Below are 26187 nucleotides of genomic sequence, written 5' to 3'. Positions count from 1 at the left end.
TGGAAGGGGCCTAAAAGGCCATCGAGTCCAACCCCCTGCTCCATGCAGGAATCCACCCTAAAGCATCCCTGACAGATGCTTGTCCAGCTGCCTCTTGAAGGCCTCTAGTGTGGGAGAGCCCACCACCTCCCTAGGTCACTGGTTCCATTGTCGGACTGCTCTAACAGTCAGGAACCTGCCTAGCAATCCCGTGTCTGTGGTTTTTTTTTTTTAAATTATTTTTATAGGATAGCTTTAGTAGCATGGCAGTAGCAACACGAGGTAGGTGAAGGGTGCTGGTCGTAAGGATTTCTGATGGTTTTCATTTTGCTAGTGCTCAACGCTGTACACACTAGGTGAGTTCTCCCAATGACGCAGAGGGAAAAGGAAATTGAGACCAAACCGGATGCCCTACCGGTGCCAGAAAACCCAGTAGTAGACTTGTAGACAAGTCTACTACTTGTAACCCATACACCCAACAGTACCAGTGTGGTGTAGTGGTTAAGGGTGTCAGACTGGGAGTCGGGAGATCCAGGTTCTAGTCCCCACTCAGCCATGGAAACCCACGGGGTGACTTTGGGCCAGTCACGGACTCTCAGCCCAGCCCACCTCACAGGGTTGTTGTTGTGAGGATAAAAACGGAGAGGAGGAGGAAGATTATGTACGCCGCCTTGGGTTCCTTGGAAGAAAAAAGGCAGGGTAGAAATGCAACAATAAATAAATAAAACAAACATTTCATCTCAGTTTGCCCAGAAAGCAGGGTAAGAGAGGCCAGAATTCCAGCTGCTTTTCACAACCTAGTAGTTTATTCGCTCCCTGATCACACACGACGGCGCAGGAAACAAAAGGGTGGTTTAACAACGAAAGTCATGTTCAAGAAAAAAGCACATCTGATTAAGCACAAGTGTACAAACCAAACAAAGCGCGTATCCATCTTGCAACACCCAGCAGCGCACAACTACCCAGGGTCCAGAACCTCCTGCTCCCACCAACGGAGCAGGTTTAATGCTCTTCATTTGAATGGTTTACAGGAAAAACTGCCCCCCCTCCCCTGCCCCATCCCAGAGATCTGCTCCTGGAGGTGGAGCTGGCTCAGGAAATGCAGGTTTTGAGACACTAAAGCCTTATTTCCAGCCTCCGCAAGTTGGTTCTCTACAGCTGTGTTGGGACTGCACCTCCCATCATGCTCAGCCAGCCCGGCCTTTCCAACACATCTGTAAAGAAACAGCTTACGGCGGCTGCCTTCCCCTAAAGGTAACTTCAAGTACAACGGTGGAATTCCAACTCCCCGTTTGCTCCCGTCCCGTTTGGTTTAATCCAGGAGAGAGGTTGGGGGTTAAGCTCAGCACAGCATTCACAGTTGAAGGGATGGATCCAGGGTCATCTAGGTAAAGGCCAGTGTGGACACGAAAACCAAGACCTTAAAATTCTTCAGCTGTACTGGGCAGGAAGTGGGCAGGCCCCACAGGCGTACACTATCACAAGTTCGTGTATAACCCACCCAGCCCAACGCCTCACCCACACAGGCTCTCACCACGCTCGTACCCCAAGAGGGCAATCCTAAGTTTGAGCACGTGGCGTCAAACCGCACGGCGGGCATTGCGGCAGGTTTAACCACAGCGATGAGGCGGGTTTAAGAACAGCACAGCATTCGCACGCACCGCACATCCACCGACCTACGGCAAGCTCGTTTCAAGTATGGTCTCTCCGGTGGAGTTGGGCAACACGCTTGGAACACCCTGGATCTAGACCCAATTGCAAAAGAGTGCACGGGCCTACTTCGGAAGTTGCAGATCATTAACTAAAAAAAGTAGGCCATCCTTTCTGAATGCCTGCAAATCACACAGCATGTGGATTCTGCTCCCTTCCTCTTTTCCACGCACACCAAAACAGTCAAGGATTGGAACATCTTTTTCCAGACTCCTTGTCCGTCGCCGCCACCCTAAATTCAATGAATTACTAATGTCCCCTTAAGTTCTTCTTCTTCTTCTTTTGCATGAAGGACCCCAACATTTGAAACAAAATATTTTTTCAAGTATCCCCCCCCCCTCTCTCCCACTCAGACCTTTTAACATTTCTGCACAGGACTCTAGGACTCGCTATAAATAAGCTGGGCAAATTAAAAGGCACTTCTTCGACTTCTTTCACAGGTATCCACTTCATGAAATGGAAATGACAGAGGATAGATAAATTAGACTTGCACTAGTTGTCGGGTGTTTCTTTTTTTTTAAGAAATGCTTTTTAAAAATAGTCTCCATTTTTTTTTTAAAAAAAAGCCCTACCCTTCCTTTTACATATTGGACCTAAATACAAGCAATGGCTGTGTTCAGAAGACACCTTAAACCACGGTGAATAAGGATTTTTGCTTTATTCGCCGTGGTTAAAGGTGTCTTCTGAACACAGCCATTGCTTCAAAAGAGACTCAGAGATATTTTTTTTAAAAAAACTCACATTTTCATTAAAAAAAAGTTTTGAGGCTTTAAACAGCTCCAGTAGCTGCAAACCACTTATATCTTCCCTGATCCCAAGATAGCAAAAGGCAGATGCGGGAATGAATGTAACATCTGAGCAGCAGCAATTTCTACCGCTTCTTGTAATCCTACCTGCTAACGCATGAAATGCCTCACCTCGACCTTCCCACACCCGGCTCTCCAAAGCGCCAATTTTGTTTTGCTCTCTGGACTGATTCCACAGCTGCTTCCTTCACCCCCCACCCCATATACACAGGTGTAAACCCCATAATCTCAGGAGCAGCAACACAAGTTCTCTTCCACCCCAGTGCAGATGGCAGAAAACCAAACGGCCGATCATTTCCAGTGCGCTACTGGGATGAAAAGGTGCCACGCAGCAGACACATCCTTGCACCAAAAACAGACACACACACACACACACACAAAAAGCAAGCAGAGGAATCAGCCCTTTCTGTGCAAAATTAAGGGTTTTAAGTGCTTTCTCTCCCCTCGTTTGGGGAAGGCAACTGGAAGAAGCTGACGTCTGAGGAGTTCTGTGCCCGTTTCATGTGGAATTTGCTGCTCTCGGGGAAGGCTTCATTGTGGGTAACGCCTTTTAGGAGGAGTGGGGCAGAATAATGAGCGCAGAAAAGCACGTTAAGTGCTGAAGGAGGAAGAGGGAGCCAGCATTAGGCCCGTGGTCCCAATGGCTGCTACCGTGCCCACGCAGAGATTAAAATACCCTGCATTACAGCAAAGATCCCTGAACTGGAGACATTGTGCCAGCCAAACTGCATGCAGTATCAGGCCAGTAAGAGGCTCTATGGTTAAGAAAAAGGGAAACTTTAAAAGCGTGTTGTTGTTTTTTAAAGAAACCTCTTTTGTTTGCAAGGCAGAGAAGAAAACTCCATGCGCCGCCCTTTCTCAGGAGAAAGATTCCTTGTTGTTCCACGGATAACAGGAGGGCAGCAAAATCAATGCGCTTCCTGCCCCGAACCTTCGGCGTCATTTTTGGCATGTCAGCAAAGTCACCTGTCCGTTCCGAGCAGCAACTATTTCTTCCAAACGCGCCCTGACGGATCAGCGCAAGGAAAGCAACGGCAGATCCCAAGGGCACGGTTAAGCATGGGGATCACTGCAAGGCGCTTGTCCGACAAGCGGAAGAAAAGAAGACGCACAGCAAAGTGACCTTACAGTGCCAAAAGTGAAATGCGAGCATCGGGTCCCAATTCTGGGCTACTCTTCACTGAAGTGGTAAATCTGTGCTTGGGTGGTGCCGTTTTAGAGAGCAGGTGGGGGGGGGGGGGCAGGTGTCACATAGCTGTGTAGTAGAAGAGTGGATGGCCAGCAAGAAGCCTCCCCTACTCTCTGATGTGGAGGAAGTATTTGGGATGGAGGCGCTTTCCAGCCTGTGTAACCACACACACACACACCCCGCCTGCCATCTGACATGGTGTAACAGCCTAGGCACCACACAACCACCCCACCGAGAACGACGCACCAGCCCTTGCTATCCCTATTCTGGCATTTCTAGTCATTCTCCTCGAATATGGTCTTCCAAATTCCTCTCCCCAACACACACACAGGCCGGAAAAACGTGCGTACATGCAGATGAGGCTTTTTCCACCGTCATCCCAGTCCAGAATTAACCTTGCTAAAAATACACAAACCAACCCCATGTATAAAGAGCTCTGTATGTTTCCTTTTGCAAATCACGGGCGAACGTGGAACCGTTCAAGGGACAGGCGTCCGGTCTTATTTTCAAGCGAGTCCGTTTAAATGACAGGTGAGCAACTTGTGGCCACCCAGAATGTTTTGGCCTACAACTTCCATCAGCTCTAGGCAGCACAGCCAATGGAGAGGAGTATGGGAGTGGTATGCTGAAACAGTTGCCAACCCGATTTAAACCTTCAGCTGGAAACCAGAAGAACATGAGAACAGGCTGGGTTACTGCCTCAAGTACCTCTCAGTAGGACACCATGTAGGACCCCAAACACACCTAGCTTCTATAATCCTCCTTGATCTTGCATCCAATTTGATGTTGATGAGAGATGGGTGACCTTGTGCCCACCAGATGCTTGGGTCTACAATGCAGAAGCACTGCCCATGGTAAAGGATTCTGAGAGTTGTAATCTAAAACATCTGAAGGGCACCAGGTCGCCCGATTTAGACAGACAGCTTGGACTTCAAGGAAAGAAGCTTGGACTTCAAGGAAAACTTGCTTTCACATTGAAACTTAAAAAAAAAACCTTTTAAAATGTATGCAATCCCCAATAGCAAATCTATCTTCTAAGCCTTAAAGCTTGGAGACCTATATATGCATCCCTCGGAAGATAATTCATTTCCAACTTGGTTCCGCATCAAAGGGCATTGAAACAAGAGCAAATGGATTTAGCTTCACCTGATCATTTCCCCTTATTTGAAAAAGATGTTTCTTTGCGGCAAGAATTCCTCTGTCTGAACACTGAGACACCAGCGTTTCTGTATGTGAGTTTTAAAATATAGCCTCTCCGCTCCCCCTTGTCCCAACGAAACATTCCCACGTTATGATCGTATGTCCAGGAATCTCCTTCCCTGCCTCAATACATGAAATGTGCATCGGAGAAAGGATCCCAGCATCTAGACATCCGACAGGCAGGTCATAAACGTTCAAAGCCGGTTCCCAATCGTATCTTTGTCATGCTCACCTTCAGGCCAGACTGGAGGCTACACAACCAATCACACACACACACACACACACACACACACACACACACCTATGACACTGCTGCCATCCAGTTGACGCGGCAAGACGTCTTTTGTGTTGCTAGGGCGGACGCGCCTAAGAGCTGCCTAATTTTCTCTCGCTAGAACGAAGGCCCCCGAAGCCGAGAGGAAGAGTTGCCCAATTTGGATCACGCGTAGGAGGCCGTCAGCTGGGGTGAAAGCTTCCGAGTTGAGAAAGGAGATGTCCGGGGTTCTGAGGAGCCTCTCCGCCCCAAAAACAGGGCCGAGACCAGACCCGCCACGGCAAAGGAACCCAGCCCGAAGAGGAAGATTCACAGCAGCACGTTGAGTTCCAGCCTGCTGGAGCCAGAAGTATTGTTACTGTCAGAAGAGGAGTAAGGTGGGTAGTTGTGTCCGTCTCCCAAACGTCTTTCCATAAGCCAAAGCCTCCCAAAAAGGAGCAAGCACAGTAGAAACAGAGCGGCCTTGGGGCCCTGGGTAGCAGGGGGAAACAGCCCTGGCCTTGACTCATGCAGCCGCTGCGCCCTCCTGCCTCGTCCGCCCCCCCCCAAACTATCCCCCGGGGGCCTCTTCCTCCTCCTCCTCCTCCTAGCAGTTGTTGAGACGGCTGTAAAGCTCCCGCTTGCTCTTCTCCCCGGCCCAAGTGCGGCTCTTCAGGCGAAACGTACGCAGGTCCTCCTTGTGGTCCTCGTGATGCATCGGGCAGTAGTTCTGCGGTTCACAGTGCATCTGGGGGCCAAGAAGGAGATGGGGGGGAGGGAAGAAAAGAGATGAGGACTAAACCACAGGCTAAGGGTGTTACTAAAAGAGAGGAGCCGAGTATCAATTTGGGATCATAGAATCATAGAATAGCAGAGTTGGAAGGGGCCTACAAGGCCATCAAGTCCAACCCCCTGCTCAATGCAGGAATCCACCCTAAAGCATCCCTGACAGATGGTTGTCCAACTGCCTCTAGTGTGGGAGAGCCCACCACCTCCCTAGGTAATTGGTTCCATTGTCATACTGCTCTAACAGTCAGGAAGTTTTTCCTGATGTCCAGCCGGAATCTGGCTTCCTTTAACTTGAGCCCGTTATTCCGTGTCCTGCACTCTGGGAGGATCGAGAAGAGATCCTGGCCCTCCTCTGTGTGACAACCTTTGAAGTATTTGAAGAGTGCTATCATCTCTTCCCTCCATCTTCTCTTCTCCAGGCTAAACCTGCCCAGTTCTTTCAGTCTCTCTTCATAGGGCTTTGTTTCCAGACCCCTGATCACCCTGGTTGCCCTCCTCTGAACACGCTCCAGCTTGTCTGCGTCCTTCTTGAAGTGTGGAGCCCAGAACGGGACGCAATACTCTAGATGAGGCCTAACCAGGGCCGAATAGAGGGGAACCAGTACCTCACATGATTTGGAAGCTATACTTCTATTAATGCAGCCCAAAATAGCATTTGCCTTTCTTGCAGCCATATCGCACTGTTGGCTCATATTCAGCTTGCGATCTACAACAATTCCAAGATCCTTCTTCTTAGTTGTAGTATTGCTGAGCCAAGTATCCCCCATCTTGTAACTGTGCCTTTGGCTTCTATTCCCTAAATGTAGAACTTGGCATTTATCCCTAGTAAATTTCATCCTGTTGTTTTCAGCCCAGCACTCCAGCCTATCAAGATCACTTTGAAGTTTGTTTCTGTCTTCCAGGGTATTAGCTATCCCACCCAATTTTGTGTCAACTGCAAATTTGATCAGCGTTCCCTGCACCTCCTCGTCCAAATCATTAATAAAAATGTTGAAGAGCAGTTATATGCTCTTTAGTTATATGCTAGTGGCCGTGACAGAGCAGTAACTTCTTAGCTACAGATTTAGGGAGCAACTACACTCCCCCCCCCCCCACACACACTTTGGGGAGATTTGGGGAGCAGCTCCATCTCCCAGCTTCGTTCAGCGTAGTGCCTGATTAAGACCTGGTTCACACAACCATGATCCATGGTGTTAGACAAGTTCTTTGCCCTTAGGGACGAGATCCAATTCAACCCTAAGGGCAAAGAACTTGTCTAACAATGGTTTATTTAACCCAGGGGTGCTGAAGTGGCAGGGAGTAGAGGGAGGGGGATTTATCTAGCGAAGAAGGTAAACCTCTGTTCCTCCATGAATTTAAAGCCATCTCAGCTAGAGTTACGTACAAAGCACTGCGTAGTTACATAGATCAAAGCACACACACACACACACACACACACAGAGTACACTCACTTGATATTGCGGGAAAAATTCCTTATAGCCTCCTTTCAAGATGTACAACTCAGGATAGTGCAGAGAAGGGTAATCATTGCACGCTCTGTCTTTTTCCCGGACAAAACGGCACCTTTCAAGAGAAAAAGGAAACAAACAGACTGAACGGGTGCCCGGTTAAATAAAACTCTCTTTGTTCTGAACATCCGAGGACAAAGAGTCCTGCTTCATGTCTGCTGTCCTCAAGGAAGCAGAGCTTTGAAAGTGTGCAGAGTGCTCTAGTTTGCGCTGGTGGTGGCTGGCGCAAACTAGAGCACTCTGCACACTTTCAATGTCTTCCTCTGATGTGTTGGACTACAATTCCCATAATTCCAGCCAGCATGGCCAACCTACAGGACAGTACACCCTTCCAGCCCTCTGCCAGGAAAGCTCGTCGCCCCACAGAGCAACCAAGGCCGTTTCCATGCCGAAACCAGGCCGGAAACCCAGCTGAGAAAGAACAGCTTCGTCCGAGAGGGCTTGGAGTTGGGCAGCAATCACCCACTCGAGCACTTGGCCAAGGGAGGGATCATAGAATCATAGAATAGCAGAGTTGGAAGGGGCCTACAAGGCCATCGAGTCCAACCCCCTGCTCAATGCAGGAATCCACCCTAAAGCATCCCTGACAGGTGCTTGTCCAGCTGCCTCTAGTGTGGGAGAGCCAAGGTAACTGGTTCCATTGTTGTACTGCTCTATTTATTTATTTATTTATTTATTTATTACATTTTTATACCGCCCAATAGCCGAAGCTCTCTGGGCGGTTCACAAAAATTAAAACCACAGTAAAACACCCAACAGGTTAAAACACAATTACGAAATACAGTATAAAAAGCGCAACCAGGATAAAACCACACAGCAAAGTTGATATAAGATTAAAATACAGAGTTAAAACAGTAAAATTTAAATTTAATTTTAATCTAACAGTCTAACAGATTCCTGAATCTAACAGTCAGGAAGCTTTTCCTGATGTCCAGCTGGAATCTGGCTTCATTTAACTTGAGCCCGTTCTTCCGTGTCCTGCACTCTGGGAGGATTGAGAAGAGATCCTGGCTCTCCACTGTGTGACAACCTTTCAAGAATTTGAAGAGTGCTCTCATGTCTCCCCTCCATCTTCTCTTCTCTAGGCTAAACCTGCCCAGTTCTTTCAGTCTCTCTTCATAGGGCTTTGTTTCCAGACCCCTGATCATCCTGGTTGCCCTCCTCTGAACACGCTCCAGCTTGTCTGCGTCCTTCTTGAATTGTGGAGCCCAGAACTGGACGCAATACTCCAGATGAGGCCTAACCGGGGCCGAATAGAGAGGAAGCAGTACCTCCCGTGATTTGGAAGCTATACTTCTACTAATGCAGCCCAAAATAGCATTTGCCTTTCTTGCAGCCGTATCGCACTGTTGGCTCATATTCAGCTTGTGATCTACAACAATTCCAAGATCCTTCTCGTTTGTAGTATTGCTGAGCCAAGTATCTCCCATCTTGTAACTGTGCCTTTGGTTTCTATTTCCTAAATGTAGAAATGTTGGAATTTCTACATTTCTAGGGAATGTTACCAAGACAGGAGCCATCAAAATGCAGCATCCTTTAAGGCAGCAGGGACCCTCCCTCTCTCCGAGGGGCACTGCCTACCTCTGGGACCCAGCCAGACCCTCCCTCCCTGCTACCTGCAATAGCCAAGAGCAGCAAAGAACACACACACACACACACACACACACACACACACACGGTTCGACAGACTTGGCCAAGCATCTTGGCCACATCCTCAGCTCTTAATAACGGAAACTCATCTTTCACCGAGGTTCCCGCATCGGAGCGGATGGGAGCAGTTTTATCTTCGGGGCGTTTGCCAAACATCCCTCACCCAGGTCGTAACCCACCAGGCCTCCCAGGGACGACAGAGCTCAACATCTCAACGGCAAGAGGGACAAGTAAGGAGTACTAAGAAGTCTCCTCGCTCTCCTGCCTAGGGCTTCCAGGACCCGAGAGAACTCCCACCGCCCAATCGCCAGGGAAGATGGCCGTCATCAAGGCACCCTTGCCCCAGCCAAGTACTGAAATAGCAGGTTGCGGCTCACACGGAGGGGGGCGCCTAAAGGGCTTACCCCCCCCACCTGCATCAGGCTGAGGGGAGACCTCCCATCTCGCTCACCCTTAAGGGGCCTCTAGGACCCAAGCAATTGTGAAGCTACTTACATCCTGGGGCCCCTCTCGGAGGAGAACTCACAGTGGAAAATCACAACCACTCTCTTTGCAGAATCAAATGGCACAATCGGCGTTTTGAGAAGAAATTCCTCCACGTCTTTCTCCAGAGGAAGGTTAACAGCACCCTGGAGGGGGAGACATTGACCCGTCGATCATTACCAGCTAGAACAATTAAGGACCCTCTGCTCTCTCCTGACCACGCCTGTAGCAATAGGTTCCCAAAACCCCAATTCTATAGCCTCAACGAAATTAGGGATCAGTCTTAAGGGAATAAAAGGCTGTGAAAAGGAGCAAAGTTTATTGTTAAGTGTTAATAACCCGACGTCAACAAGGTACTTTTCCGTCTGAAGACTTTTCACACATTTAATAATAACCAACCAACATTATTTATTATTATTAACCGTATTTATATACCACTCAATTATCTAACACAGATTCCAGAGCAGTGAACGAAGGTATAAAGAGTAAAAGAAAGGTTTAAAAAGCGAATTAAAATTGTTCAATTTAAAAACAAAGGAACCAGTAAAACAATGGCCAGTCAGCGGAGGAAGGCTTCTCGAAACAAGAGTTGTTTTCAGGAGGCACCGGAAACAGCCTAGTGTTGGCAACTGCCTGACCTCCAGGGGCAGGGAGTTCCACAGGGAAGGGGCCACCACACTGAAGGCTCTTCTCCTGGTGGATTCCAATCGGGCCACATGTCCATGTGGAACCACCAGCAGCATGCCTTCCGATGACTTCAGTGATCGGGCAGGATGGTAAGGGACACAAATGTACAACATGCACAAATGTATAACATCAGCTCTCAACCGGAATGGAAGATGGAAGAATGGCAGAGGCCAACGTGAAGGGCTTCTGCTTCCGCCGTGGAAAAACACGGACGAAATCCAATCAAGGGCCGATTTAACAAGTGGCTGGCAAACCAGACATTCTTCCGGTGGGGGGGGGATACTGGTTCAAATGCCACCACGGTCACAAACTCCATTGATGTCCTTGGGAGAGAGGTGCTCTTAAAACTCTGCAGGAGATGGGAATAAGCAACCTTCTAGCTCACCACGTTTTTGCAAGGACAAAAGACGAAATGTTTGGCAAGTCACGAGCGCTCAGCATAGCAACAGCCAAACAGGACCACAACAGGGCAGTTTTCAAAAGTTTTTTGTTAAAAAAAAACATGGGAGGAAAGTACAATAAAAACTAGAGCCAAGTTGAAAGCTTTTGACTTGATTTCTTCTTCTTCTTCTTCTTCCAAAAATGGGCTGTGGGAGTGACATTTACATCCCACCCTCCTCTGAAAAGGTCAGGGGTCCCCAAGCGGCTCCCCTCGGCACGAAGAGGCCACCAGCACTGAACAGACCTTTATGTGCCCTCCTTTGTACTCGTACGGGTACCGGCAGTCCACGATCACGCAGTTTTCAATGATGTTGCTGAACTGACCGCTCAGCACAGCCACCATCTGTGGATGGAGAAAACAGCTTTTTATTTGCGCCACTGCCCTGGAGATATCAAAGTGCCACCTCCGCCTCCTCGCCCCCGGGGCTTGCCTGCTACACCGCCTCCCAGGAATGAAGCGGTGGCTGCTGCTTCTCCTTGGAGACGAAGAGACAGCAAACAGTAAGGGGAAGCGGAAGTGGCAGCCAGGAGGCTCCAGGGATGGGTGGTGGCCCGGCTGCTGGACCACGGGCCTCGGCAGGAGCCCAAGGATGCCAACCCTGCCCTGGCACGCGGATGCTTTTCTTACCGTTTCAGGAGAGATATATTTGAGATCCTGATGCTTCCCTTCCACGGTTTGCAGAACATAAGCCTAGAAGGAGGGGGGGAGGCAGGGGAGGACCAAGAAAGGGGAGAGGATGAGGAACAAACCTGTTCTGTAAGCCTCAGGAAGAAGGGGGATCCCTCTCCCCTCACCACCCGCCCACGGCTCAAAAGGCAGCCAGGACGTTGTCCCTCCTTCCATTCCGTACCTTGGAGAAGTCTCCTATCAGCTCCCTGTGGTCGTTGTCCAAGATGTTTGCAATCTCAACAGGGCAGCAGGACCGGGAGCGAACCAGACGTGGCTTCTAGGAGAGAGAAGAGGGAGGGGCGTCTAAGGACGAGGTGTGGCTACGGAGGGGGGGGGTGGGAAACACGGGGGCCCGAGCGGCAGAATCCAGGGGCTCCTTAAGAACGGCCGGGCTCCTTTTCTGAGCCTGAGTAGTTAGCAGAAGCGAGCCAGGAAAGCATCCTGTACATAGGGGGGGCCTGGACCTCAGGACCGGGGGGCCCGGGACCTCAGGACCGGGGGGACCGGGGCCTCAGGACCGGAGGGCCCTGGACCTCAGGACCGGGGAGCCAATCCAGACCACCAGGTTTCCCCAGGCAGCCACCTTTCCTGAGTCCCGTCCCGTCCCCCGCCGGTTTTAAAAAGCCGAAATGCCTTCTCCTACAGCTTAGCTGCAGCCAGTTAGGAGCTTTAAGCAAAAATAGGCTGTGAATTTTGGCCCCTCCCCTTTTGGCTTCAGCCCCGCCCACCACTGGAACGTGGTCCCCAAATATTTCTCCCAAATTGAACTCAGCCCTCAGGCTGGAAGAGGTTTGACACAGTTCGTACAGAAGCAGCTAATTTTACTGGCCCAAGGCTGTCTGTGGTGGATATGTCTATAAATGACTTGTGACGCCTAAATTACACGTTGGCGACCTAGCGCCTGCCAGGACCCCTCTCAGGACTCTCAGCTGGGGAACATGGGCAGGAGGGTGCTCTTGTGCTCATGTCCTGCTTGTAAGCTTCCAACAGGCTCCTGGTCGGCCACTCTGCAAGCAGAATGGTGCAGTAGGCAGGCCCTTGGCCTGATCCAGCACAGCCCTGATGTCGCTGTGTCCTCCAACTGCCTTCACTTTGCTCTTCCCAGAACCCACCACAGCGTCCCTAGTGTTCAAAACGGCCTTCTTTCGTCTGAAGGAGCCCCCAAATCCTGGATAACCTCACAAAAGTTATGTGGCAACTAGGGACTTTTTGTGTGTGCAAAAGAGCCCAGAGGAGAAAAAGAAAAGAAGCTTTTATTATTTATTTGTTGCATTTATATCCCGCCTTTTTTCCTCCAAGGAACCCGAGGCAGCGTACATAATCCTCCTCCACTCCATTTTTATCCTCACAACAACAACCCTGCAAGGTAGGCTGGGCTGAGAGTCTGTGACTGGCCCAAATTCACCCAGTGGGTTTCCATGGCCGAGGGGGGGCTAGAACCCGGATCTCCCGACTCCCAGTCTGACACCCTTAACCACTACACCACACTGACTTACGGCACACCAAAAGTCAAAAGGTTCGTCTGGCTCCCTCTGTGCTACACTTTCAGAGGCAGGCAAAAACTTTTTTGTTCCGGCAGGCTTTCGGAACTACTCAGGCGCTGTGTTAATGTACTGGATCCCCCCGCCCTTTTACTCTATTACTGTTTTTAAAAACGTTTTTAACATGCTTTTAATTTTTACTGCAGGTTTAATTCTATTTTACTTTGGTGAATTTATATTGGTATGTTTTAATTGTACATGTTTTGATCTTGTAAACCGCCTTGAGGTTCAGTCCTGGGAAAAAGGCGGGATATAAATAAATACAGCCGTCATCACCATCCCTCCTCCTTCCGGACGTACTGCTTCTTCCGCCGTCTCGTCAATGGTGCTGCCAGCCAAGCTCTTCCGCCTCTTTGTTCTCACCGGCGTCTCTCGGTCCGGAGGCCGGTCCAGACGCTTCAGGATGGGACGGATGATACTGCTCGGCAGGGATGGAGAGCGGAAGAGGCGGCGGCATTTTCCGGTGCCCTCCGGGGTCTTATGGCGAAGGAGAGAGGACGAAAGAGGGAAACTGTGACGTTCTGACCGATTTCGGGTCTGCTAGCATCGCACGAGACAGGGACTTTGTCATATTTATATTTTATTTATTTATTTAGACTATTTTATTTATTTATTTAGAGCAGCCTTCCTCAACCTGGGGCGCTCCAGATGTGTTGGACTACAACTCCCAGAATGCCCCAGCCAGCTCTGTGCTAGGCCCATACTGGGATGATGTGCGGTGCTCATAGTTGAGCTCATTCTGGGAGATGCAGTCCAACACATCTGGAGCGCCCCAGGTTGAGGAAGGCTGATTTAGAGTATACCCAAAAGGCTCTCGGAGCGGCTTACAATGTATCAGTAAAGAAGACAGTCCCTACCCTAGGCTTACATTCTAAAAAAAGACATGACACACAAGGAAGAGTGGATGGGGAGGGAAGAGGGAGAAAATAAAAAGAAATTAAGGAGACTGTTCAGGCTGGTGGGAAGGCCCTGCTCCGTCCTCACATCTCCCAATGGAGGGGTAAACCAACAGCAACTTCTTCCCCACAAGGTGAAGATGTTAGCCCTGTTGGGGGGGGGGGGGGTTCCAATTGCAGCAGGCTCTGATGGTCCCTGCCTGCTCCAGTCTCCTTCGCATCTTCTTCCCCACAGGGTGAAGATGGCAGTTAGCCCGGGGGGGGGGGGGTTCCAACTGAAGCAGGCTCTGATGGTACATGGTCATATGGGCCCCCAAAGGGATGAAGTCAGGCATGTTTATGGCCAGGAGGAAAAGGTAGAAACCAGAGAACCTCCCCGTGCTCATTTACTAGTGTGGTTCTGGAACAAGCATTTCGTCTCGTTTCCGACTGCTTTAGGGACCGCTCGCCTCCCCTTGCGCTAGCAGTGGGTCCCGCTGCCGTGCCAGAAGCGATGGATACAGCCCTTTAACCACTTCTTCAAATCCCCCCCCCCGAGTCCGAAATATTCAGACATTTCCACCTTAGCGAATGCTTTTAAGTCAAGGTGGAAATGTAGGCAGGGTGGATTGATTTAAACTAGCAAGAAAAAAGGCTGATTTAAATCCCTGTTTTAAATCAAGTTTCCCATTGAAACCTTTCCCTCTATTTCCTGAACAGTGGTGCAAACCACTAAGCCAAGTTAATTTAGAATTATTTCCCTGTTCCATTCCTAGAAGAAGAGGTTTGCACTGCTTTGTCTCATTGTATATATTTTGAGTGATTTTCCTTTTTAGTTATGTCTTTAAAAAAGGGGGATGTCTATAAAATATTCCCATATACGGGGTCTTTCTTACGACCAGCACCCAAGAGAGACAGAGGTTGTGACAGCACAGTCCTATACAGATCTCCTGACTGTTAGAGCAGTACGACAATGGAATCAGTTGCCTGGTGAGATTTTGGCCTCTCCCACACTAGAGGCCTTCAAGAGGCAGCTGGACAACCATCTGTCAGGGATGCTTTAGGGTGGATTCCTGCATTGAGCAGGGGGTTGGACTCGATGGCCTTGTAGGCCCCTTCCAACTCTGCTATTCTGTGATTCTATGAAATAATAGACTCTCAGGTAAGCAGGTACAGGACTGCAGTCTTAGCATGAGAATACAGGAAGATGCACCCTGGACAATTTTGACTTCTCTGCATTCCTCTCACGACGTTGATGTCTTGGGTCACCTCAATAATGTCCCCCAATTTCAGCCTCTTACTACTTGGCACTTTATTTATTTATTTATTGCATTTATTTACTGCTCCGTAGCCTAAGCTCTCTGGGGCGGTTTACAAAAGTTAAAAACATTAAATTTTAAAAACAAATATACAAAACTTAAAACCATCAAAAGCATAAAAACAACAGTATCCTTATAAAAAAAAAGCTATTCTGGGGTCCTTTAAAAAGCAAACGAACTCAGCATATTTGTTAAATGCTGTTAAACGCCTGGGAGAAGAGAAAGGTCTTAACCTGACGCCGAAAAGATAGCAATGTTGGCGTCAGGCGAGCCTCGTTGGGGAGATCATTCCATAAATGGGGGGCCACCACTGAAAAGGCCCTCTCCCTGGTTGCCATCTCTCTTGTTTTTTTTTAAATAAAGTTCTACCTTGGCAGTTCAGGATACTTTTCTAATATTTTGAGTTTATAACCTACCTCTTCTGACGCCCCAGATATGTGCTTGTCTGTGGAAGCATTTTCCCAGGATGCATTGGGAAATAGCTTAGGGTAGTAAAATGCCCCCACAAAGATGTTGATGCATATTTATTTGCAACCCCTCCTTCCGTTTAACAGGGATGGTTTATTTGTTTTGACGTTTCAATTAACATTCTGTTTTTAATCTGGATTTTACTGTTAGCTGCTTTGAGTGCCATTTTTGGCAGAAAGGGAGAACATAAGTAAGCACATAAATAATAATAATAATAATAATAATAATAATAATAATAATAATAATAATAAAATACCAGATCCAATTCATCTTCCTTTCTCACCAGTGGAGCCATCAGCAAGTTTTTCATGCCCAATGGGACATTTGCATCACCCTGAAAGAAGGAAGCAGGAGCCTGTCACTCAAGTGGGAAGGATGAACGTCCTGGCTGGCTCAACCTACTTGCCCCACACAGGCAGCAATTCAACAGGGGTGCGTGTCTCGCCTTAAGTTCCACCCTCCCGTAGAAAGGAAGGCTGAGGGGGGAAAACTCAACTGCAACATGCAAGGATGCATGGAGGCTGCTGGATGGAGGAACAGCCTCACCGTACTTCTAGGCACAGTGTGCTTCACCAGCTGAGATGGCCACCAGGTCACCAACGGCCCCTGGGTGCAGAGCGCAGGTAAGTGTTCACTGCCGCTCTTATATCAGACACATCGATATGCCCAGAGCTCAAAGTCATGGGCGTGGCGCTCTCTCACACGGGCACCTTCTGGCCCAAACTGTTCTGCACCCTGGGACTCGATAGGCCTAGTTCTACCAAAGAGCCACACGTATCTTGCAAATGCAGATATGCACAGATGTGGGGTGCTCAACACGGAATTCAGAGTCCTGAGAACCTGGAGTATTTCATGTATGTATTTTAAAGGATTTCCTGCACTGATCCATAGCCAGAGAGACTGGTTCGGGAGCTGAACTAGCAATGCCTGGCAAAGTCTCTGAAGCAGAAGAGACCAAACCAGGACTGGATGCTAAAGCTGCAGCTGAACGGTTTTTGATACCACCAAAAAGAGGAGAGGGGAGGACACAGTGAGAGCCCCCACGTCAAACCCTTTGCCTTTCTGAACACAGAAAGCAACAAATCTGGGCCAACCATTCTGAAAAGGTTAGCGAACGGACAGCCATCTGCACTCGTCCAAAAGGAAGGTTTGCACACTTTCTGGAGATAACGTTCTAGGGTCACTTGCTCTTGATTATCCACTACAAAAATTCCAGCTTCCCCCCAAAGATGGAAAGCAGAGCATCGACGTATTCTGTGATTCCAGGTTTTTGTCTGCGGTGCAGCATTCAGCTTACTAGAACAACCCGGCCCCTCATTTTACTCTGAAGTTAAAGATGGGGTACTCAAATGTCTATAATCGATACACATGGCGATACACAGAACAGCAAACAAGAAGCTAGGTCCCTGCTCCAAGGAGTGTACAATCTAACATCAGTCATAGAGAATTAAAAATGGAGGCAAAGGGTAAAACAGGAAAAGGTGCGCTTGGTTTCAATTGCATAAACGGAAGCTTAGATTCAGGCAATTACGACTCTGTAGCGAAGCCAGGTTTTAAGGGAACACTGAGAAAATGCCCAGTAACCTCAAATGATTGGGCAGGGAGTTCCACTAGGCAAGACTGCCAGAAGGGAAGCACTTGAAGCGGCTCTTCAACTCTCTTGATGGCCAAGAGATATAAAGGAAACTGCAATTATTGTTGTTACTTGTATGGAGAAAAGGGGAAGGTTGTCGCTTTCTGTGTTAGCAGTCGTAAAAACTCAAAAGCAGGAAGCACCATGCAAAAGAGCAACAGAACCGAGGATACACACTGGCTCAGTTCAGACGACACGTTAAGTCAACGCAGTGTGAAAACTCAACGGTTGAGTTTTTAGAGGGTATTCCCCACACAACATGTTCTAACTCCACCGTTGTGTGACTCTGGGCTACCATGGAGTTGAGTAAAATCCATCGCGGAGTTTGACTGACAGTTCTTCTGCCCTTTCTCCTCCCCCGGTCGTCCCGATGGTATCCCATCAGCCATTGTTGCAAAAACCCACAATCCCGGCGGCTCTCCTAGAGCGGCACTCGCTCCTTTCGCCGCTCTTGCCAGGGAACTCTGTAGCCAGTGGGAAAAGTCAACGCAACTCCACGGAAAACGCCACGGAGCCCGCCACACAACACAACGGTTGTGCAGGAACTCTCCTCTGCATAACGTGAATATTGTGCGTGGAGTGTTTTTTTAAAAAAAACACCACTGCACCGTGGGGTGGAGGTTTCCCGCCAGACAACACATTTCTTAACAGTGGTGTAACAACTCCACCGTGGAGTTTTAAAACCACCGTTGAGAAACGTGTTGTCTGAACTGAGCCTATAAGTAAAACGGATGTTCAAGGGACGAACCTTGCATGTTTGGCTGCAGTGGCTAGCAAATTTATGTGGACGTATGCCCCATCGAAACCTGCAGGTCTGTCTGCTTGGGACTGCAGCACGACACAGATTTTTGTTTTCTTTGGTGCAGGCTATGATGGGTGGGGGGAACTCTTTTAAAAGCAGCGTGCATCGTGTACAGGCACAGCAACACAGGCGGCTGGCATCTTCCCCAGGTCCACCGTGGCAAGGCGACCACCCTTCCACACAACCCCTTACCTTCAGGTCCTCCTCGTCGAGGATTTCCATGAATCCGTCGTCATCTCCGTCAGCCATGAAGGAGGTGAGCGATGAGCGGCGGAGGTAGACAGGGCTTTGGGAGTTGGGACCCACGTTCTCCTTCTGAGGGCTGCAGTACTGGAGCAGAGAGAGAGAAATTACAACCAGGCTGCCCCCTTAACGGTTTTCATCCAAACTGCACGTTATAATAACTACTACAGCCTCCTCCAGCCTGCAGAGGTGTGTGGGACTACAATTCCCATAATCCCCCAGCCAGCTGGGGGATTATGGGAATTGTAGTCCCACACACCTCTGCAGGATGCCAGGCTGGGGAAGGCTGCAGTACGTTAAGTTTAAGAAACGGTGCCTTCATTAGCTTTCTTGAAACCCTTCAATTTTTCCTTTCGTGTCCAAGTCTTTCGATCTTCGAGCCTGGACTGTCCCTCGCTTGTCAGTTTTATCCTTTTTAAAGGACGGGACGGTTCGCACGAGACAACAGCCCATGGATTAAACAACCCATGGGTTGTCGGGGAAGAGTGGCAGGGACCGGACGCCCTGCCTGCAGCACATCCGTCACTTCCGATTTTATTCGGCAACCTACAGCCGGCTCTGTCGTAGGTTGCTTAGCGTGACATGCAAACCCGGACTGCTAGGTTGTTTAGGGGCTAAACAACCCTGCCGCGAACCCGACAACAAACCATGAGTTAAACGCTGGGTTGTATAGCCTCTAAACAACCCAGCGGGTCCAGGTTCACACATCACGCTAAGCCACTTAAGGCAGGGCTGACCTCACGCACGTAAGGAAATGCCTCGCCGCCGCCACACCACCCTCACCATGAGGTCAGGAGCAGAGTTTGGCCTCGGTGCAAAAGGGTCCTTCTCGCCAGAAGCAGCTGACCAGCACAATCTGCTTGTAGGTCGCAGGGGCTTCTTAAAGATGGCACCTTCCTGTAGAGGCAAGAAGCAGAGAAATGTGGCAACTTGAAAAGGGCACAGAAAGACACGCTGGCAGCGTCCTCCAAAGGGAAGGCGAGAAAGTGGGGAGGGAATCTCACACACACGCAGCCTCCCAGCTTACATTTTCCACGTTGCCTTTCAGCGCGGAGTCTCTCTCGAAGGCCACGGGGCTATTGAATTCCTTGGAGTTTGAGATATTCCTCAGCGTAGGGCTGGCACCCAGAAGCCTCACCTGTGGAGAAGCCAAGCCATGAGGAGGAGGAGGAGGAGGAGGAGGAGGAGGAGGAGGAGGAGAAGACCACCACCACCACCAGAGGCAGGTGCAGGTATGGCTCACTTCCAGCCCGCTAGATGTTTTGGGCAACAACTCCCATCATCCCTCACCATTGGCTACACTGGCTAGGGAGTTGGGACTCTCCAAATGTTTCGGCCTGCAAGATACCCGTCCCTGGGTTAGATATTTCTAAATGCCCCCCAAAAGGGGTAAATGAATTCCTGCATTTCTGTATACACCACAGAGGGTTCATAGAATCATAGAATAGCAGAGTTGGAAGGGGCCTACAAGGCCATCGAGTCCAACCCCCTGCTCAAGGCAGGAATCCACCCTAAAGCATCCCTGACAGATGGTTGTCCAGCTGCCTCTTGAAGGCCTCTAGGGTGGGAGAGCCCACAACCTCCCTAGGTCACTGGTTCCATTGACGTACTGCTCTAACACTCAAGAAGTTTTTCCTGATGTCCAGCCGAAATCTGGCTTCCTGTAACTTGAGCCCATTATTCCGTTGGTCAAACGGGACAGCGTAGTCTCGGCCCAAGCCCACTTTTAGCGCTGTAATGTGGCAAAAAGACTTGCTAACCTCTGAGCACGCACAGAGAATTTCCAATCACCACTGAACCACCACAAGCATCCCCCACCCCCTCAGAAATTGGAGAGCTTCTGCGTACGCAGACGCAAATCCGACGGCATCTCAAGACCAGAACTTCAACCATTTTAGACGTTACGCCTCAAACAAAACCAGCCACCAGCCACGACGGGTGGTTTAAGACAGAAACAGTTGATCAACTTACCGGCAAGGACTGGATCCTTCTGATAGGAAAAGATTTGCTGCAAAGGAAGGATAGAAAAACCATCAGGCCCTCTCCTGAGAGATGATTCTGCCACTTCTAAGGGCCAGTTTGCACATTCAGAAGAACCAGGCGGTAAAGATCCTCACGGCTGTAGCGCTTCGTGCAAGGAGGTGCGCTTTTGAGCACTCCCCCATCACACAGGCACACTTTTGCACAGGCAGAACAAAATGAAGGAAATGTCAGTTGGGCCGTGTGCCAGATCTGCTGCTGTTCAATGCAGAAGGATTCTTTTGCCCCAATGAGGGAAGTTTCGAACATGCTGTCTTTTCCCCACTGTCCTCCAAAGCGGTACAGCCCAGGAAAACTTAGAATCATAGAATAGCAGAGTTGGAAGGGGCCTACAAGGCCATCGAGTCCAACCCCCTGCTCAATGCAGGAATCCACCCTAAAGCATCCCTGACAGAGGGTTGTCCATCTGCCTCTGGAAGGCCTCTAGTGTGGGAGAGCCCACCACCTCCCTAGGTAGCTGGTTCCATTGTCGTACTGCTCTAACAGTCAGGAAGTTTTGCTGCTCAATGCTGCTGAATGTATAAACTCCCCCCCGGCTGTCTCCTTCAATTTTGTTAAAAGAAACTATGCTTTCCTGCCTCCAGAAAGAGACTTTGCAGCAGCAGTAGCAATGACAACAACAAAAGCCTTTGCAGACGCTGCCTCAGACAGGGCCCCAGCATCTGGGGATAATAAATCCCTCTATTATAAGAGTCTACAAGTCTTGGCACGCTCAGATGAGATACAGAACGTAGTGGGGCTGGGGGGGGGGGAAGGGGAGGGAGAGAAAGAGAAGCAACAGATCTCTGGAGCAAGCTTCCATCACAGATTGGGGAGTTTGGCTTTGGTCGGGTAGAGAAAATATCAAGAAATTCAGCACCGAAAAAGCTACAAGGAAGGATATCAGTATTTGGACTCCGTTTTTAGAACTTTGGGATCATAGAATCATAGAAGAGTAGAGTTGGAAGGGGCCTAAAAGGCCATCCAGTCCAACCCCCTGCTCAATGCAGGGATCGTGTTTCTGTTTAACGTGTTTCTGTTTAAAAACACTGAAGGGGAGGAAAAAAAATAATTGTGTAAGAGAAGAAAGGGGAGGAAGTGGGGTGCAAAGTCATAAGGAGTGAGAACGACCACAAAACGTTGTGCCAGAGATTACGCCAGAGGACTGAGCTGGCTTCTTCCCCAAGCGGGCGGAAAGCGGTCCTATGCCACCTTTTCTTTAGCCAAAAAAGGAAGGAACCCCAAGAAGAAAGCCAAAAAAAGCCAGAGGCAAAGGGGTGAAAACGGAGGCATGGTTTATTAAAAAAATAATTACTAGCACGTTTCGGACCCGAAGGTCCTTCCCTCAGGGTAATTCAAACAAAAGGGAGACATTGATTCTCTTACGGACCCATGGGCTCCTGTGCTTTGCTCATAGGGGAAATGCCTTTAAAAAGATCAGGGATGAGGCCTGAGCTGCTTATTCATTTTAATTAAGAACAGGAACAACCCCCTACCCCCACCCACAAACCTTAAACATTTCACCGCACTTACTTTCGGAGGGCTCTGTGAGATTCCAACACGGCGTTCTCAAATCTGTTGGATAAGGGAAAACATGGAAGTTTACAGAAACGGAAGAGGCCCTGCTGGAGGCCGTGTTCCACATACGACACATGCACATACCCTGAACTAGGCTTTGCTGGGTTAAGATCTGAGGCACAGGACTAACTGCTCAAGCCAGTGAGCCAAGCTACGTAATAATGTGGAATTCTTTACGACAGAATGGCTGGGGGAGGGTGAGAGAGGGGGAGGGTTACAGCAGAAAGCGAGATTTCTCTACCTTAAAAGCATCTCTGGCAGAATCCATCCTTGCCCCCACAATTTTTTTTTATTTATTATATTTCTATAATAAATAAATGAAGATCGCAATCTGAATATGAGCCAACAGTGCGATACGGCTGCAAGAAAGGCAAATGCTAATTTGGGCTGCATTAATAGAAGTATAGCTTCCAAATCATGGGAGGTACTGGTTCCTCTCTATTCGGCCCTGGTTAGGCCTCATCTGGAGTATTGCGTCCAGTTCTGGGCTCCACAATTCAAGAAGGATGCAGACAAGCTGGAGCGTGTTCAGAGGAGGAAAAACCAGGATGATCAGGGGTCTGGAAACAAAGCCCTATGAGGAGAGACTGAAAGAACTGGGCATGTTTAGCCTGGAGAAGAGAAGATTGAGGGGAGACATGACAGCACTCTTCAAATACTTAAAAGGTTGTCACACAGAGGAGGGCCAGGAGCTCTTCTCGATCCTCCCAGAGTGCAGGACACGGAATAATGGGCTCAAGTTAAAGGAAGCCAGATTCCAGCTGGACATCAGGAAAAACTTCCTGACTGTTAGAGCAGTACGACAATGGAATCAGTTACCTAGGGAGGTTGTGGGCTCTCCCACACTAGAGGCCTTCAAGAGGCAACTGGACAACCATCTGTCAGGGATGCTTTAGGGTGGATTCCTGCATTGAGCAGGCGGTTGGACTTGATGGCCTTGTAGGCCCCTTCCAACTCTGCTATTCTATGATTCTATACCGCCCAATAGCCGGAGCTCTCTGGACAATCCATTAACGACAGAAAGGTATGCAAATCACACATGACGGCACCCCTAGGAAGGACTCCCACCTTCTTGAACCTATTAAAAAAAATCCACTCAACACTTTAGAACTAAACATTTTTTGCACAGAGTTGTTTGTCCTCATCTCGCTTTTCTATCTAAGTTGCAATTTTCCCACCCCGCAGGGCAGGCGTGGTGTCATGTCTGCTTCCCCCCATTTTAGCACCACAACCCTCCTGCAAGGTGGGTTGTGCCGAGGTGTGGTGACTGGCACCAGGCGTCGTGACTAAGGCAAGCAGCTCTGAACTCCTGCCTCACGGGATGAATCTCCGCATATTCCTTGCCGTTGACGGCGGCCTTGCACAGAGGGCCGCCTCTCTTAACTGCGGAGACATGGCAGCAGGTGATAGAATCATAGAATCATAGAATAGCAGAGTTGGAAGGGGTCTACAAGGCCATCCAGTCCAACCCCCTGCTCAATGCAGGAATCCACCCTAAAGCATCCCTGACAGATGGTAGGTAGTCAGATGGTAGGTAGACAGGAGCCAAAGGGCTTTGCTCTGCAGCCCGTGGGCACGAAGCCAGGCCTGGAAAGTTTGCCACTTTCCCAAGGAAGCTGAGGGGGCCGGGCTTTGAATCCACCTATGCCCCGGAGACCACACCGCCTGTGCGGGCCAAGAGACATGACCTGGGATGGACCGTGGCCCAGTGGCGGAGCCCCCGCTTTGCACGTAGATGGTCCCAGGTACGATCCCCAGATCACTTGAGGTTGCCCTGCACTTTCAGGAGGATGCAGAGAAATCGGAACGGGATTCACAGGAGGTCAATGAAGATGCTCAGAGAGGCATGAAGAACAAGACCCATAACTGGGTATGTTTAAGCCGATTAAAAATGAGGAGTGGGGACATAGAATCATGGAAGACACAGAATAATGGGCTCAAATGACAGGAAGCCAGATTCCAGCTGGACATCAGGAAAAATGTCCTGACTGTTAGAGCAGTACGACAATGGAACCAGTGACCTAGGGAGGTTGTGGGCTCTCCCACACTAGAGGCCTTCAAGAGGCAGCTGGACAACCACCTGTCAGGGATGCTTTACGGTGGATTCCTGCATTGAGCAGGGGGTTGGACTCGATGGCCTCAGAGGCCCCTTCCAACTCTGCTATTCTATGATTCTATGAAGAATAGAGTTGGAAGGGGCCTGTAAGGCCATCAAGTCCAACCCCCTGCTCAATGCAGGAATCCACCCTAAAGCATCCCTGAAGAATGTCTGTCCAGCTACCTCTTGAAGGCCTCTACTGTGGGAGAGCCCACAACCCCCCTAGGCGATTGGTTCCATTGTCATACTGCTCTAACAATCAGGACATTTTTCCTGATGTCCAGCTAGAATCTGGCTTCCTTTAACTTGAGCCTGTTATTCCGTGTCCTGCACTCTGGGAGGATCGAGGAGAACTCCTGGCCCTCCTCTGTGTGACAACCTTTCAAGTCTTTGAAGAGTGCTCTCATGTCTCCCCTCAATCTCCTCTTCTCCAGGCTAAACCTGCCCAGTTGTTGCAGTCTCTCTTCATAGGGCTTTGTTTCCAGACCCCTGATCATCCTGGCTGCCCTCCTCTGAACACGCTCCAGCTTGAGGCCACTTTTCGAATTCCCAAAGGGGTTGAACACTGAGGAGGGTGAAGAGCAAGGCTAGATCTAGGGGGTTTCGGGAAGGGATAGATTGGTGGACAATTAGGGGAGATGTCTGGGCTGTGGGGCCAGTTGGGGCTGGAGGGTGGTGGTGGGGAGGCTCTTCCTCACTGAAGGCCTTTCTAAAGCAGCCATCTGGCTGTTTTGCATTGAGCTGGGGGGGGGGGGGGCGTGGACTGGGTGGTCCACAAAGCCCCCTTCGGCTACCAACCTTTTCAGCCAGAGATGCCACATAGGGACAAAGGAAGCTGCACTGCATGGTCTCCATCTAACCCAGTCTTGTCAACACTGACTGGCAACCCTCTTTCTCTCTTTCTTGGGTTGCAGGCATGTGTTTTCCCAGCCCTACCTGGACATGCTGTCAGGCATTGAGCCTGGGAAGGGCTCCCTGGGACAGACAAAGCGCCCGCTCGGCCCCTGACCTCTGGCGCTCTGCTCTTGCTATGCTCAGCCATCCCCTGCCCCAGCTGCAGAGGGTTCTGACACAAAGACTCACTCACACACACACACACACACACACACACACACACACAGAGAGCCCTTAAAAGGAGGCCGCTTCCAAGCTCCCCGCGCTCCTGGGCCAGGCCTCTCCAGATGCCCCTCCAGTTAATCAGCGTGGCCTTGGCTGCAGGGTGGTCTCCGGAGACCCCAAAGAGGAACAACAGCCGCGGCTCGGCTGTTGCCCCCGCAGCCGCTGACCTGACAACCCCCCCCTCGCCCGCCTGCCCCACTTGGCAAGGAGGGAGGGATTCAATCCGCCCCAGCAGGCTTGGCTGGGGAGAGGCTGCAAGCCGGCGGCAGCCAGCGTGGTGGGGAATTAACAAAAAGAAAGAAAGGAAGGAAGGAAGGCAAAGAATGGAATAAAGGATTTCCAAGAAAGAGGATGAATGGGGCCTTTTGAGCACAGGGCGGGGACTAATGAGGACATCCCCATAGAAACGGTTGCTACTCCCAGCTTCCCACCTGTATGCAAATAGGGATGGGGGAAGGGGGGGTCCACTCCGATGCCATCTGCCAGGTACAGGCCCCACGCCTGACCCTCTGCTGCTGCCTCCTTCCACCCACCCACCACCACCACAAACAACACCAGTGGACTTACTGCGCAGCAGTTTAATACTGGTTAAGTAATAATTGCATGGTGAATAAAAGCAGAATGTCTGGTTTGGTTCATTCAAAGGGCCACGGAAGAGAAAACCGCATTTCTTCGATTCTAAGACGCACTTTCACCCCCCATATAAACCTCTTTAAAAACGGGGTGCGGTACGAAGGACCTTGCTGGGTCAAACCAAGGGTCCGTCTAGTCCAGCACTCTGTTCACACAGTGGACAAACAGATGTTGACCAGGGATGAACAAGGCAGGACGTGGTGCAACAGCACCCTCCCACCCATGTTCCCCAGCAACTGGTGCACAGAGGCTTACTGCCTCGGATACCGGAGATAGCACACAACCATCAGGGCTAGTAGCCATTGATAGCCTTCTCCTCCAGGAATTTATCCAACCCCCTTTTAAAGCCATCCAGATCGGTGGCCATCACTACATCTTGTGGTAGTGAATTCCATAATTTAACTCTGCGCTGTGTGACGAAGTCCTTCCTTTTATTTGTTCTGGATTTCCCACCCATCAGCTTCATGGGATGCCCCCCCCCCCCGGTTCTAGTA

At 49.8% G+C, this 26187-nt stretch overlaps 2 protein-coding genes across 3 annotated transcripts in view; both read right to left on the bottom strand.

The window, feature by feature from the left end:
- AP5S1 (adaptor related protein complex 5 subunit sigma 1) overlaps positions 1-26187 on the bottom strand; it is a 63868-nt gene that overhangs the window by 23023 nt on the left and 14658 nt on the right. The gene's annotated exons all lie outside the window — the stretch shown is intronic.
- Positions 764-26187, bottom strand: part of CDC25B (cell division cycle 25B) — a 35952-nt gene continuing 10528 nt past the window's right edge. The window contains exons 4-17 of one of the 2 annotated variants that reach the window (XR_010025918.1): positions 21799-21840; positions 20218-20254; positions 19274-19384; positions 19030-19143; positions 18196-18333; positions 15825-15902; positions 13207-13383; positions 11547-11642; positions 11324-11386; positions 10940-11038; positions 9580-9713; positions 7378-7489; positions 2402-5885; positions 764-2316 (exon numbers count right to left, since the gene is read on the bottom strand). Coding sequence is in view for 1 of the 2 variants with exons in the window: in XM_063135991.1 (XP_062992061.1) it covers positions 5745-5885; positions 7378-7489; positions 9580-9713; positions 10940-11038; positions 11324-11386; positions 11547-11642; positions 13207-13383; positions 15825-15902; positions 18196-18333; positions 19030-19143; positions 19274-19384; positions 20218-20254; positions 21799-21840 (1342 nt within the window). In the remaining variant the exon portion in view is untranslated. Of the gene's footprint in view, positions 5886-7377; positions 7490-9579; positions 9714-10939; positions 11039-11323; positions 11387-11546; positions 11643-13206; positions 13384-15824; positions 15903-18195; positions 18334-19029; positions 19144-19273; positions 19385-20217; positions 20255-21798; positions 21841-26187 lie in introns of both variants that reach the window. The other variant, XM_063135991.1, reaches the window with a different exon arrangement.

Source organism: Elgaria multicarinata, chromosome 10 (assembly GCF_023053635.1).
Source record: "Elgaria multicarinata webbii isolate HBS135686 ecotype San Diego chromosome 10, rElgMul1.1.pri, whole genome shotgun sequence".
Classification (NCBI taxonomy): Eukaryota; Metazoa; Chordata; class Lepidosauria; order Squamata; family Anguidae; genus Elgaria; species Elgaria multicarinata.
The sequence above is the reverse complement of the archived record's forward strand: the minus strand, read 5'-3'. Positions and strand labels throughout refer to the sequence as shown.